The sequence below is a fragment of the Fundulus heteroclitus genome, unplaced genomic scaffold (assembly GCF_011125445.2).
Source record: "Fundulus heteroclitus isolate FHET01 unplaced genomic scaffold, MU-UCD_Fhet_4.1 scaffold_454, whole genome shotgun sequence".
NCBI lineage: Eukaryota > Metazoa > Chordata > Actinopteri > Cyprinodontiformes > Fundulidae > Fundulus > Fundulus heteroclitus.
In genome coordinates, this window is record NW_023396873.1 from 84,977 (window position 1) to 100,516 (window position 15,540).

A 15,540-nucleotide genomic window follows, 5' to 3' on the forward strand; every position below is an offset into this window, starting at 1 on the left:
CATCTAGGTCAGCCAAGGAAACGCAAAAATTATTTCAATTATTTCATGCATATTTATAACCTAATAGATCACCTTTCTGACAAAAATGAGAAAAAAGTGTAACCCGAACAAAGGGGTTAGTCATATTTATTTTGTGAATTTACGAAGGTGTGGTGTGTGTGTGTGTGTGTGTGTGTGTGTGTGTGTGTGGCTTTTATCCCCCTTAAATAAAATCGTCATTAGAAAATTGCCGTTATATTGGTTTCAATTGTCTCATGTAAAAATGTGCAACTAAACATCAATCACCGATTAAATCTTTTTGGATACAAATACTGAACAATGGATTGTACGGTGGATGGCAGAACATCCCCCGATGCATCACAATGTCATTATTCGCATGTTTTCTTCCCACCCTGGTGCATAGCGCCATGTTTTTAAATCTTTTTTTAATCAGCATCTGCTGGATTGGACCACACAGGGCAGCATTTGCTCCAGTCGAATGCTTAACTGCTGCCTAACAATAATAAAAATGTATTTAAATAAATCAGAATATGTTACCATGTTTTTTTTTTTTTTTTTTTTTTTTTGTCCAGTTTTTTACTATGTCAATGGCGTTTTGATAGTAAATCAAGTACAAAAAGCAACAGCGCCCCCTGGCGTCACTGTAGCGGATGGTCACCTCATTCGGTGTTAACGCGAGAGCGGCAGGTCGCTGCGCAGCTTTGACTTCCCTGAACACGGGCTAGCTTGAATCGAGGACATGGGACCGTGAAAGTATGGCGGATGCCGAGGAGCCGTAAGTCTCAGAAGCCCTAAATAAATATATATATATATTTTACCGTCAATATAACCCAGACAGGTTCTCTCAAACCAAGCCTGTTTTACTGTCCTTTTTTTCCAGGGAGAAGAAAAGAAGGCGATTAGAGGACCTGACTGAGAAGTTAGTGACGAATGCTAAATAAAGGTCTCTGACTGGCGGCAGGTTTGCGTTGCACTGCGAGCAGCGACTGCTGGGCCAGCAGACATGAAAAATATACATGTTGGCAAGGAGCAGCGGCTTCAGCAAGCTTGTTAGCTGCTAGAGCTAACAAGCCCTTTACCCAGAGGGGAAATATTACGCAGTAAGATGATGAGCTGTCATCTTCTGAGAAAGGCAAATCTGCACAGTGCACAATACTTGTTATCTGTAAGCAGGTTATGAGCATGCATTGTTGATTTTCCCAATAAAGTACGATTACAAACCCTAAGGTCAATATTCTAATGAATTTGCTCACATGCCTAAACTGCAATTACAGCATGCTATTCAAACAGTTGTTGCTCAAAGCACATCCTTACAGTAATCTAGAAATCTGGTTTCTGTCTTTGCAAACTTTACTGCTTCAGATAGATCTTTTTTAATGGGATTCCTGTGGCATACTAGAGTGCAATCTTCTCGTCCAAACTTGTCCATCCCTGTGTGGTGCCGTTACCAAGCAAGCTCTGCACTGGTGGCATCCTGATTCCTTAGCTGAGTTTACTTTAGATCAGGGGTCTGGTGTCCTGCAAATTTTATATGTGTCTCTGCTTCAACACAGCTGAGTCAAAGAAACGGGTCATCAGCCAGACTCTGGAGAACCTGACTGCAGACTGAGGAGATAATTTAGCCACTTAATTCAAGTATGTTGGACCAGGAGACCAGACCTCGAAGGCCAGAGTAGAAGACCCCTGCTTTAGATGATTCCCTTGGTGGTTCTTGCACTTTCTAGGGCTTCCAGCATTGTATCAGTTGTCATTTAGGTTCATAACTGTTTCATATTCTTTTGATCTTCTTGCTATCCTACTAGTTGCAACATCATGGCCTGTGTGGTGCCTCCAGAATGATTTGAGGCACCACTCTCTTTTAAAGCAGGTACTGCTCCTCAGTTCCCACCAGAATGTCAAAGTGAAATCGGCTGCCCTGCCCCGATCAGCAAGTTTTCACAGCGTTGAAAAGTTTCAGTTTCATGTTGTGATTTTGATTGAATAAAAACATTCAAAAACTTAAAAAAAATAATGATTTTGTCTGATCAGCCCTCGTAAAGCCTATCTTATCTAATCATTGCCCGCTCAGTGTAAACTTTTACCAATAAATGCAAAGATGTAAAGTGTATTTTTTTTTAAGACAAGATTTCTCTCATTCTCTCAACTTTTGAGCGCAACTGTAAAAGTGTGAGCGTTTTTCTAAGGATTTACAGCCATGTATGCTACGTCTCAGGGTCCTTCTCAGTGCTGCACAGCAGATTTGAGTTCTAAGGCATCCTATTCACATGTTTGTATTTAAAAAAAAAAAAAAAAACGTTAAAAGAAGGACTGCACAGTTGAGTGCACTTTTGCCTTGCAGCGTACGTAGTTGTGTATAGTTTGCATGTCGTCGCTGTGCATGCATTGGTCTTCTTCAGGTGCTTGTGCAGCTGAAAACGATGCATGTTAAGGTGAATGTTAGGTATGTGCATGCATGGTTGTGTGTGTGTGTGTGTGTTGCCCTGTGATGGAGGTGCAACTAGTCGAGGTTGTATCCCGCCTCCAGCCCACTTACCCCTGAAGTTATTCGCCCTTTTAAGGATTAAGAGATTGTTGTCTTTTGTGTGTTTTGCGTCCAGAATGGCCGTCGACGGTGGACACAGGGATAGCGGTTGCGACTGGGATGGTCGCTGGAATCATGTGAAGAAGTTTTTGGAGAGGCCGGGCCCCTTCACACATCCTGACTTCGAGCCAAGCACTGAGGTGACGGCGATGAAAATGTGCACGCCGCTCATGACTGTGTGTTCAGATGAAGTCTGGTTCGAACATGTTTTGTCGGCTCAGTCTCTGCAGTTTTTGTTGGAGACGTGCAAGATTCTGGTCATCGGTGCAGGAGGACTTGGGTGTGAACTTCTGAAAAATCTGGTAAGCGAACGCCTTCAATCATTCCTGTAATGGCATACCTTAAAGTCATCAACCACATTCGCTGGACTGTTCGAAGGTGGATGATTATATAAAAGCGTTCTCGTTTCAGGCCCTGTCCGGGTTTCGCCTCATTCATGTGGTTGACATGGATACCATTGACGTGTCAAATCTCAACAGGCAGTTTCTTTTCAGGTTGGTTTTAACTCTCTATTTAAAAAAAGCCCTTGCAGTTGAAGTGATTGGCAACAGCAGCTGAAATGGTTTGTGAGAGCAATTTAATCAAAGGAGATTTACTGCAAAATACGTCCAATGCCTCTGTGTTCTCGTAAAGGAGTCATACCGTGGTATTTCATATATAGTATCCTGCTGAAAATGCCTTTAAAATAACGTTCAGTCATTTTTGGGAGAGAAATGTTTTTAATCGAGCTCATTCTGACCCTTTGCATACCCCTTTTTATTTCTCGTGAGGGTACGCGCGAGAAATTGACTTGCCTGTGCGTTCATGCGCCATGGTGTCTTTACCTAACCTGACAACAGCCAGCTGCATGTATCGCTCCGCCTAGCTCCACTCACATACATCTGGGACCTCTCCATAGGAATTGCCTTTACTGAAGGCTGGGCCTTATCAAAACTCCTTGCATATGATTGGATAAGCCACTTGTCTGTCATCTTTATCGACGTGCTATTTCAACCAGTCACACCGAAGCTAACCCGTGACGCTGATGAGACAGACGCGGAAAAAAAAAAACTTTTTTTTTTTTTTTTTATGTGTTTGCGGCTGTAGTGCAGGGTTTCCCGCAGCGCTATCTTGGCGAGGCGGCCGCGGAAAACGTGTCGTCCCAAACCCCTCCCCCCGCTCCGCGAGCCGGTCCGCCTCGCAGAAGCAAATTCCTGCGGGAAACACTGTAGTGGTCACACCGAAGCTAAGAAGAGGGGGGAAGACAGGCGCCGCGGGTTGGAGTCGATCCCGGGCCGACCGCCCGAGCCGTTCTCTGATGTTCTTTTAATGAAACAATATTAGGTAGATTGGACAACACGGAAGAAATAGCAGCATCAATGCTAACGCTTGCTTCCTCGATGCGAGCCGCCATTGTTGTTGGAATCTCACGGTGGCTTCTCCACTACGTCACATCCATGAAACACCCGCCCTGCGTCCTGATTGGCCAGACCAAAAATTTGGTTGGGGAAATCACTTTCAAGGAGCGGTGTCCCAGATGTATGTGAGTGGAGCTAGGCGGAGCGATACATGCAGCTGGCTGTTGTCAGGTTAGTCTTTACCACCATTTTCCGGCATTGTTGGCGCTGCCGTGACTGTCTGTCTCTGTCACACACATGCACAGACACACAGACACTGCAGCTCTTGTGTTCTTATGGTTTGTACAAAGAGCCCATACAGAAAAAACAAGTCACTTTCACACTCCTGATTTTCTGAAAGGTTTTAACTGAGGCCCAACACCAACACACAAGTTTTAACACGAAAAAGTCAGAATTCCAGGTGATGACTCCTTTAAGTTTGCTGATAAAATAATCTACTTCATCATGAACACTTTGCTGCGTTGTCAGGGTTCCTCAACAGTCCGGAAAAAAATTTTGATTAGGTGTTCCTCACATCTGGATCAGTATTTTAAAAGAAAAACTATGGGAAATATTTGCAGACTTTATTGCATCCATCCCCCCACCCACCTCCTCCACATAAAGCCTGGTATATACAGCCAGCCACATGTGGCATAAATAACATATTAATGTTTGGTGCAGGGCCAAAGATGTTGGAAGACCAAAGGCAGATGTGGCCGCTGATTTTATCAACAGCCGGATCTCAGGATGCAAAGTTGTCCCGTATCCTTCCCTCTTCATCCTAAAAATATAAACGGCTTGTGTTTATCTGGTAGATCTTGTAGTACTCTGGCTTTTTTGTTTTCCTTAGCGATAGCATCCAGTCACTTTAAAAAGATTCAAGACTTCGATGATTCTTTCTACAGGCGTAAGTGGATCCGCGTCTCAAAATCTTAGCAGAGCTAGTCACTTAAGTGCATAGATGAGTGAAGCTCATCAGGAACTATTCATCTTTGCAGAGTTTCACATCATTGTCTGTGGACTAGACTCCATTGTCGCTCGGCGCTGGATAAATGGGATGCTGGTATGAATTGAATGAAAGAAAAATTAAAATATGATTTTGTTTTTTTTCTTTCTCTGATCTAGTATTGCCTGATGTTTTTGTGAAGAGATTTAGCTAACTTTGTTTTTGAGATAACCTGGGATGGCTTGGCCTCTCTAGATATCCCTCCTGAGCTACGAAGATGGCGTTCTGGATCCCAGCTCGATTATCCCCCTCATCGACGGAGGGACAGAGGGCTTTAAAGGAAACGCTCGCGTCATCCTGCCCGGCATGACCGCGTGCATTGATTGCACACTGGAGCTCTACCCTCCCCAGGTAGCACCCATTTATCCTCTAGGTTCACTTTATAAATTTTTATACTTTTGAAAGCCTATTGATATCGTCTGAGAAACTGATACAGCACTCTCTGAAATGATGGGAAGCCCAAGTAGAGATGTGTTAAAAGCTTTTAAGATACACTCATTACACATCACGGCAGTGTAATCTCACTGGAAAATGTGGCCCAGCCATATGTTTGGGTACAGGTATTTGGTGAGGAAAGAAGTTCACTGCAAAAACGGATCTAAAAACAAGTAAAATGTTCTTAAAGTTAGTCTATTTGTCCTCAATTTGAGCCAGTAAATAAGACTATTTGCCAATGGAATGAGTATTTGTACCCCTAGAATAAGATAATTAGACATCCTGCACTTGAAATAAGATGATGGAGATGAATTGTTCATATTTTAAGTGGAAAAATCTCATTCCATTGGCAAATAGTCTTATTTACCTGCTCAAATCAAGGACAAATACACTCATTTCAAGAAAATTTTACTTATTTTTAGTTCTGCTTTTGCAGTGTTGAGATAAAGGAGTTTTATGTTTGCAGTGATGAACCAGTTTTTAGTTTTCTGGCAGGGACCACCAGGTTTTTATCTAAAATATTCTGGTCTAGTATAACGCAGTGCATTCTAACAAGGGTTGCACAGCCTTGGGGAGGGAAACAATCCTGCAGCATGATGGATCCGTCCGTTGACGTATCCCTGGTTTCTACTGGAGCCACCTGGGATTTCAAAAACGATTCATGTTTACGTTTTTAATGGTGGGACTTATTCTGGTATAAGTCCCAAACAACAAGTTACCGTGGAGACTTGGTGACCCCAAGCCATGTTGGTGCAGCATCGTCACCCACCTATACACGGTACCTTCTTCTTTAATACCATACAGTTGTTCTACAGTTGTATCATACAGTGTGTGGCTCAGTAGAGTAGTTGTCTTGCAATCAGACGGTTGTGGGTTCGATTCCAGCTTTCCCCTGCCACATGTTGATGTGCCTCTGGGCTAGGCACTTAACCCCAAGATGCCCACCGATTTGTGTGAATGTGTGTGACTGGGTGAACGTGGCTATAGTCTGGTCTGTATGGCTAGAAAGGTGCTATTATCATCTCAGACCAGTTAGCAGTTCGTTTTTTATTATTTTATTTATTTATTTGACAGGGACAGTGCACATTAATTAGCATTCCTGCAAATGCACCAGAATTAGCCAAAAGGCTATTTTCCATCCGTTGTCCCTGGACAGATCTTAAAATTGTCTGCCTAAAAACACAACGATGAGAATTTTACAGTGAACAATACAAATATAAAAAGAAATAAAAACAGCTATAACTCTTCAGAACTTGTTTAAAAATACAGAGTTCATCTTTGCTTAGACTACAGATTTTAGGTTAATAAAAATAGAATAAAACATTCAAATAAAAATAATTATTATATATATATACACACACACACACACACACACACAGCAGACATTTATTCGGATTCAGACTGACAGATTTATAAATTTTGTTCAACTCTCAGCGATCCGTCTGCTGAATTGTGACGTGATCAGTTTCACGGTGGCATGTTACCTCCCCACCTTCAGGGTGGGTTACAGATGGATAGATTATACTTTATTGTACCCATAAGGGAAAAATGTTTTGGACTACATGTTTATAGTGCTACGTCCAGCTTGACAGCTATTAAGCCCAAACAAAAGACACGTATTTGCTTTCTTGTACGTAGTAAGATACGCTATACCTGGTGGCATTTTACTATTTCAGAGAACTATTTAATTGGGATACTAATGGTGAAAATTGAGATAATGGTGTTCATTACAATTAACCCTCAGCTTTGGCCCACTTGTTTTTTTACCACCGCCTATCCTTATTAGCTTTAACATGTCAGCCACTAAAGAAATACGTCTGGTGTGGGCATTACAGCACAATTAGTCCATTTAGCTAGCTGAATATTTTACAGAGAAGCAAAGTGTAAACACGTAGCACATTAATAATGACATGCAAGCAAGTAACAGTGTCTAAGCAGCCCTTTGCTATGGTCATATTACACAGACTGATGTTAGGATGGCGGGTGTGATTCGATATATTGTGCAGCTCTAATATCTGGTAACATATTTGTGTGTTTCTCAAGAAGTCATTTCTAGTATGTTTACTGCCTCTGAATTATTTTATTTTTACATAAAAACTCTTGACTTTGTTCCAGCAGCTTTGCTTTGTTGACAAAAACACTCACAATGAAAATATTTCAAGTAAAGAAAAGTTTCCATTTATTGATCAAATTAAAAAGTGAATATAATTGGAAAAACTGTCTTTGTTACATTTATTTTATTGGATTTCTTAGTGTTGCCATTGCAGCCCTGGGCATTTTGTCGCAAATTACTATTTTTCAACACGAGTTTTTTTTGTTTTTTTTTCTCTTTCCACTGAATAAATCAAGTCCAATTAAATACGAGTGGGAATTGGAATTAGTTTTCTGAAATGTTTTTCAGTGTGAGGTTTTTTTCTTATACAATAAACAAACATTTTTTACCATGGGGGAACCTATAAATGAAGAGAATAATGCCTGCAGCAAAAAAATTAATAAAAAAAAAGTAGCTCTTACAGAACTTACTTGCTGTTCAGATTATATTTTACAAATTATGAATCTGCCATACACAGGTGCCCACTTTCCATTTTCCATCAGGGACAGCTTTTAATTATAATAAAATTAAAACGAAATATTTGAACCACAAGGTTAAAAATGTCATAACCTTCAGACTGAACAGAATGATCTAACGTGAAGCGAAGGGAAGTGGTCTGCTGGAGTTTTTTGGCAAAATAAAGTTGAAAGAATTTAGCTTTAATGGCTTTGAGATAGACCCTAAAGAGCAGCAAATGCAACATCAGACGGAGGAAACGTTGTAAACACAACAAAATGGAACAGGATGAAAGTATTTCAGAAAAGACGAGAGCATGTGAAAACCAATTTCCCCAAAGGAAATATGTTTACCCTTCAATTCTTTTCAATCCACAGATAAATTTTCCCATGTGCACCATTGCATCAATGCCCAGGCTGCCAGAACACTGCATTGAATACGCCAGAATCTTACAGTGGCCCAAAGAAAAGCCCTTTGGAGGTTTGCCAACATACTCTTCCATGTTTACGATTCATATGTATCTAACATTATGAAAATGTCTTAGAATAAATGTTTCTCCTCAACTAGACGCGAGTTTAGACGGGGACAATCCAGACCACATCCGGTGGGTGTTTGAGAGATCCCAAGAAAGAGCAGCGGAGTTTAGCATCACAGGAGTGACGTACCGACTCACGCAGGGTGAGGCTGTGAATTGGAAGACTTTAATTCTTTCAGCGCTAATTTGTCACCTCACCTCTTCTTATTTCTGACAGAGCTGATTGAATTAAGCTCACAGATGGCTCTTGTGTTGCAGGAGTTGTGAAGAGGATCATTCCCGCTGTGGCATCAACTAATGCTGTCATCGCTGGTATGAAACTTGAGTTTTTGAAGCCATTATGCGTGCCAGTGCTGGGGATACCATTGGTGAATCTGCTCAGCCTTTTTATGAAAAGCAACACCATGCAGTCCAGTCTAAATTGGTGCGTGCCGGGCCATTTAGCAACAGAACAGCTTGTTCTTTTGTTGTCAGGTTGCTGTTGTTTTGGTTTTAATCATCGCTGCCTTAGGAACGTATGGTCTGCACACTACAATTAGATGCTGTTTAGGCCCTCTTCAAATTCAGCTCTGTTGGCACAGAGACGGAGAAACAGAATTTCTTCCTCATTAGGGAACATTTATTTCTTCTGTATTCCAGTCTTCACAGGTTTGTTTATCTGACTGATTATAGAGAGGCTCACAGGTGTTAAATCTCCAAATGACCTTTTGACCCCGTTTTGTACATTTTCTCTGGGTTTTCATTATTTCCCTGGGATAACCTTTTTGCCTTGTGAATTTGGTTACTCCAAATGAGGATGGTCTGTAGCTCAAATCTTATGATTCCTTCTCTGCTTAAATTGTTACATCACTGTCGAGCAGCAATGCAGCGGTGTTAAAGCGCTGACTTGAGACTTCTACTTCTAAAAAAATCCCGTCCCTGGTGTCAGAGCGTCGTACTTTCATTGAAAATAAAATCCTACCAGATCCGTTTTACAGCTTTGATACTGTTTACTTCTCAGATTTACAGATTTGCTCTCTTCCTACAGTGGCGTCTGTGCAGAATGGACTATAATGTATCAGGATTATACTGTCTGGCAGCTGATTTTCTTAAAATATATTAATCATATCAAAAAAAGGTTAAAAAACAAAAAACAGAAAGCTTTATCAATTCAAATGTGTGGAGTCATGTGGAGTTCAGTACTCCACACTGAACTTCACATGACTGCAGACATTTGAATTGAGAAAGCTTTCTGGATGGGAAGCAAAACGTCTTCAAACTTCGGAAAAAAGTTCAGTTGTTTTTGTTTTTTAACTTTTTTTTTTTGGAATGATCCTGACCTGGATGACTGAGAATCTTCTTTTTATATTAATGTTTTTGTAATTATAAGTTATGCCTGTAAATGTGAATTGTTTTTTTTTTTTTTAAGTTAGAGAACATCTATAAACTTTTTTTAAAGTTTTTCTCAGAAAAACACAATGTTCCGTTGCGGTTTTTGCAAACTTTTTTTTTGACATTCTGACTTACTAAACAGCTATTATTATCCACCAGATGTTGTATTTGCAGAATACTGAGACGGCTTACGGAGCACACATGATATTATGACCAACATACGACCTTAGCATTGAAATGTGGTTTACTTTTTCTTCAGCGCTCACTTTAAATTGAGTTGTTTATACTGTTTCTACTAAACTAATAAGTGAAACTTTAAGTTAAACAGGTCTAATGCAGCGGTAAAGCTACTACTTATTTATTGCATCGTTATTTTATTGAGGGAAAGGAAAATCGTGTTATTACTTCGCAGTCCAAGCACTTTTTTTTTTTTAAATACAAAAGTTCACACACATCTTAACAAATTTTTCCTTTTGCTCTTCACAGCTGCCTGTGCAACAGAAGTCTTTAAAATCGCTACAAGGTTTGTAACTGAAACACATTTCGTTCCAGTTTCTTTTTTTTTTCTGATGCGAGCATCAATTAACGTCAGCTTTGTCTCCACAGTGCATATATTCCCTTGAATAACTACCTGGTCTTTAATGATGTGGATGGACTATACACCTACACCTTTGAAGCAGAGAGAAAGGTTTGTGCTTTTTACCAACTATGGACTTGTGCTTGCAGTTTTCATGGAAAGAATAATCAGTATTCTAAATCATCTTTCTTTGACAGGAAAATTGCACAGCTTGTAGCCAGGTACCTCAGGATCTCCAGTTCCCTCCTTCTGCCAAATTACAGGAGGTTTTAGAGTACCTGACTGAGACGGCCTCATTGTGAGTCCTCAGCACAAAACACGACAATATCCCAGATTTTAAAAAAGACACTCTGACTTTAACACTTTATCGTTTATTTTTTTACTTTCCAGACAAATGAAATCACCTGCCATCACCACAACGCTTGAAGGAAAGAATAAGACTTTGTATCTGCAGGTAATTATCTAACATTTAAATTCCCGCCCTACACTCTTGCCTTGAGCTAAAACAAATTTTATATTCCTAATGCAGTCCGTAAAATCCATTGAAGAGCGTACAAGGCCAAACCTCTGCAAAACTTTAAAAGGTATGTCATTTTTTTCCTTCCCCCTCACATTTTTGTCATTAAAAGTGTAACTGCAGCATGTTTTATTTTGCTCCAATGCAGAGCTGGGCTTGTCAGACGGTCAGGAAATAGCTGTTGCAGATGTCACCACTCCCCAGACGGTTCTGTTCAAGCTCAATTTCACCGCTTGAACAAATGACAGATTAAACCGCACTGACGCATCTGAAAAGCTTGGACGTTCGATAATTGCGGCCTATTTTTCATCTTTTTGCTCTCGCAGTTGCACATTTGACATTAGGATGTAAATAAGGCGAGTAAGGTCTCACTTGTGAGACATCATGTTGTGTTGTGTCAGAACATTGAGTCAAATAACATTGTTTTTGTTACATCGTTTACTTCTTTATTTGCCCTGTGCAGATTCATATTGTATCCAGTTTCCTATCATTGGAGAATAATTATGTATGTAAACTTTAACCTAATAAAGTTTTATCATTACAAATTGTTTTGGTGTTTTTTATAGCTATTTTTTTGTTAAGATAAGATAAGCATTCCTTTATTGTCCCGCAATGGGGAAATTCTGGTGTGACAGTGGCAAACACAGACAGTCACATTTATTAGCAATGAAAAGAGGAAGGAAAAGGGAACAAATTACTCATTACTATAATCAAAATTAGCACTAACTGAATGGCAGTAATGGGAGATAAAAAGTTATTCTGTTTAAATTTAACACCAAATTGACTCCACCCAGACCATACTATCTAGATAGTCTTAGGGTCACAGTTGTAGTTCTACATTTTTTTTAAATGATTACACTAGATATGAGCAAGTTGGGACTGGTAGGTATTTTCATCTTGCCATTTAATGATCAAAAAAAATCTGTCTTGGCTTGAATGGCTTTTAAACAGACCGACCTCTATGTGCTGTCATATTTACAACCAGATATGTGCCAGTTCATTGACAGTTCAGCAAATGGAAATATAAATTCATGTAATTGATGGAATAGCGGTCAGTTTAGGCGACGATTGTAACGGAGGTCACTTTTTAATGGTCGATAATAACCAAAATAAAATAGTTTTTGTATTTTGCAGCCATAGAAATGAATCCAGTTAGCCTGTATTTAATCTGGGTCATAAGGGCGTTAAAACACTACAGGGTTCCTCTAATAAGATGCTGACTATTCAAGCACATTAGCTGACAAAGCCTTTAATGAGGCACATTTAAGAAATCTGCTGCAATTTTACCTACCTACCTGTATGAAGGTCTGGAAGAAGAGTTGAATGATTTATTTCTCACTAATTATCAGTTTTTAGAACTTTTTTGCAATCAGGATTTGCAAGTTAGAAAGGAGTAGGAACATACAGCACTTCTGACAGCAGAATGAATGTCAGAAAACTTGGTTTCACATTTTTTATTCAATTAAATATTTTTCTCAGTCATTTTCTATATATTTCTTTCGTTGGGTTCATTCTTGGTACAAGTACAACGCTACTGATCTAACCCTCTGGCCCCTTTTTTTCACAGCCTGCACAACACATAAAGGAAAAAACACTATAACATAAAGACTATAATGTTTAAGGTTATACTTTTTTATTATTATTATTATTTGATGGCCATCAGCACGCTTCTTTAAGGCATTATTTCAAGTAAGGATATTCACTCTTTCTCTACCAGTCCACAGAGATTATCACCCTTCCAATTTAATCAGATTTCTCATAGTAGTAAGGCAGTGATATGTTAGTAGAAAGCCAATTTTCCCCCAGAAAAATACATCTCATAGTTCCTGTTGAACTTAATTTTTCATTATTCTTTATTATTTTTTATAAAGAAATTTGCCTAATTCTTTTTCTTCCTTGCCTGATTTTATTAATTTAGTTTTATGTTATAGTGTATGCCTATTTAACACAACATAAGTTAACCTAATTTGAAATTTTAAAAAAAAATAAACAAAGCACATAGTTATCTTTTAAAGAGAAGGTTGAATAAAAAAAGGGTTATTCTCCATGATCAGTGTGCATGTCAACACGTCCTTTAAGCTTCTTAAGGCACTAATGAAAGTGGCCGCTTATTGTCCAGAAGACAGATGGTTTCTATCTTGATTAAGTTTTAATTTTCCTCTCGGATGGAACTGACAGGCTTGTCTGGTTCTGTCACGAACAAGCATCTCTCTTGCATTGCTTCCTGTCTAAATGGTATCTCCAGTGTGACTCCTGGGACAGGAGTGGATCTGTGAGAGTGCATTTTTTTCTCTCCTGAGCTGACTTTTTAAATCTCTCTGCTGCTCTTTGTTCAGCACAAGGCGGGAACTCCTGTGATTATTTATTGATTTGATTTTGTTTCATTTTATTTTTTTCAACTTTGAGGGATAACACTTCAAAAAGTGAAGATTGGTATTTAATGCAACCTTGTTTTCCTCCTGAACCGTGCTCTTGATGTTTACAAAGACTGACTGATGGGGACTCCTCCAAAGCCTTATCATGCACATAAGTAAGACACAAGGCTCAAGTAAGTGGAGAACATTAATTCTGAGCACTGCTAGAAGCTAGATACTTCAGCACAGTACGTACATAGTGTTTATAAAAAGTGGAGTAGCCTTAATGACACAGGATTACCAACTACTTCATCTAGCACAAATGTATTTTTGTCTCCCAATGGGAAAAACAGATAAAACATATGCTGTTGTTAATACCCTCACATTGAAATGCTGATATATATATATATATATATATATATATATATATATATATATATATATATATATATATATATATATATATATATAAAAGTTGGAGTCTTAAAACTGCCACAAGGAAACTCGCAGTCTGTTACTTCATGTCATTTGTCAGCTTCATTTTGCTTAGCATTAAACTTGCGTCCCAGTTTTATGTGTGACTCATCTGGAGTGCAAGTTTAGATTCCATGTTAGCTTTGCTTACAGAGATGTACACAGCTGAGAGGAAAATGTGACTCACATATGACTTTTTAAGTCTGGGTTTTGTCTGCTCCAAATATTGCTCCCCGATCAGGCTTTCTGTTGTTGTCCAGAAATACCTTTCTTGCATCTAGGCTTAATGGTTTGGCAGACATTTATTTTTTCCTGGGGAATCACAGCTTTATGCACATAGTTTTGATTCACTTGTTTGACACATAGATTTGGCATGTTTCACGAAGTCTGCATGAATCTCTGTTTTCCTGTGCAGGTAAGATAAAGATGATCAAATTGACACAATTCCTCTGGGGGTTTATTTTGCTCTGTGTAATAAACCTCAGCATCCAGCAAGTGTCCAGTGGCAACCAAAGCTCTCGAGGACAGAGAAGTAAGCATCAGCCCTGCTCAGACCACTCCACACACCCAGCGGGGCTCATTAAAGCTCCTGGTCAAAGGCCTGCCTCACTTGGAGGGAAGCTCAATTAAAGCAAAAACATCTTTAGGACCCCACCATATGACACTTAACGTTTCTACACATCTTACACTTACAAATTTGGTATGTTATTATTTATTTTTTTCACAAAATGTGAAATCATTGTGAATAATGAGATTGTGCATGTCTGTATAATAACATTTGACCTAAACAGTTTTTTTTATTTCTGTAATTTGAATTCCACATTGAAGCTCAAATTATACTTTCATACTCATAGAGAATTACTATTTTCAAACATTTGTCTAAGTTACTTTCTTTATTATAGCATACACCTCATGAAAAACAAGATATAGTTTCTCAAGAAATTAAAAATATCACACAAGATTATAAAAAAAATAAAGAAATGTTATGTTAGGGCATGTTGGAATAAATGCAGCATTGCAAGCACATTTCCTTCCACTAAACATTCCATTAATAGGCTTGGATACAGCACATTAAAAAGAAGCTTATTAAGCAATTAACTTGGACAACTGTAACATTTACAGTCGTATTTTCCGTGGTTGTATAGAAACATAACTCACGTTTATAAATAATTTTTTATTTGTTCAGTTTAATTTTACTCATGTAGCATTCAAATTGCTTTTGGGTTTTCAATTGTTGAAAGCCATATATATGAAAAATAACACTTAAAATGTATAATTCTGTATGTACTGAATCTGTATAGTTTCCCAATTAGAATTGAATTTGTGATATAAATTTTATTTTTGAAAAGTACTTTTCTTTACTTGGCTGCACATTTCTATTTACAAGACTTTTTAGAATTAAAGGTCCTAAACAGGTTTTCTTTAAAAAGAAATACACGTCTCTCTATGGAGTTGTTGGCTGTAAAATCAGGGGCTTTTGCTTTAGATCAGGGGTTCCTGAGGCGGGGGTCGGGATTGCGAGACACCTCTTGTGGGTTTAGAGATGATTTGGTGCTGATGTGCTAGAAAGATTTAATATTTCCTTATTTGTGAAACCGATACCAAGATGCTAAGCATTCCTTATTGTGATGCGTGAAAAGGCGTGAGAAGAGTTCTTATAAAAATGTAACTTTATTTATGTTATTTTGCAACTTTTTGTTCTAATTTCCAAAAAAAAAAAAAAAAAAAAAAAAAAAAAAAAAGAATAGGGTCACCAGCTTCTGGCT

The 15,540-nt window shown here is 38.7% G+C and overlaps 1 protein-coding gene across 2 annotated transcripts; it reads left to right on the forward strand.

Moving 5' to 3' along the window:
* Positions 1-641: 641 nt before the first annotated feature.
* On the forward strand, positions 642-11,494 carry LOC105928552 (NEDD8-activating enzyme E1 catalytic subunit). Of its 2 annotated transcripts, none has more exons than XM_036131732.1 (18): positions 642-775; positions 881-919; positions 2,598-2,721; positions 2,803-2,883; positions 2,993-3,075; positions 4,639-4,719; positions 4,821-4,864; positions 4,956-5,020; positions 5,159-5,314; positions 8,324-8,426; positions 8,514-8,624; positions 8,740-8,793; positions 10,339-10,375; positions 10,459-10,540; positions 10,627-10,727; positions 10,820-10,883; positions 10,959-11,013; positions 11,095-11,494. In XM_036131732.1, the coding sequence occupies exons 1-18, from the start codon at positions 756-758 to the stop codon at positions 11,181-11,183; spliced, it is 1,389 nt and encodes a 462-aa protein (XP_035987625.1). In that variant the 5' UTR covers positions 642-755; the 3' UTR covers positions 11,184-11,494. The 2 variants fall into 2 exon arrangements, with proteins under 2 accessions (XP_035987625.1, XP_035987626.1); XM_036131733.1 differs by having other exon boundaries at positions 671-775; positions 881-943.
* Positions 11,495-15,540: the final 4,046 nt, after the last annotated feature.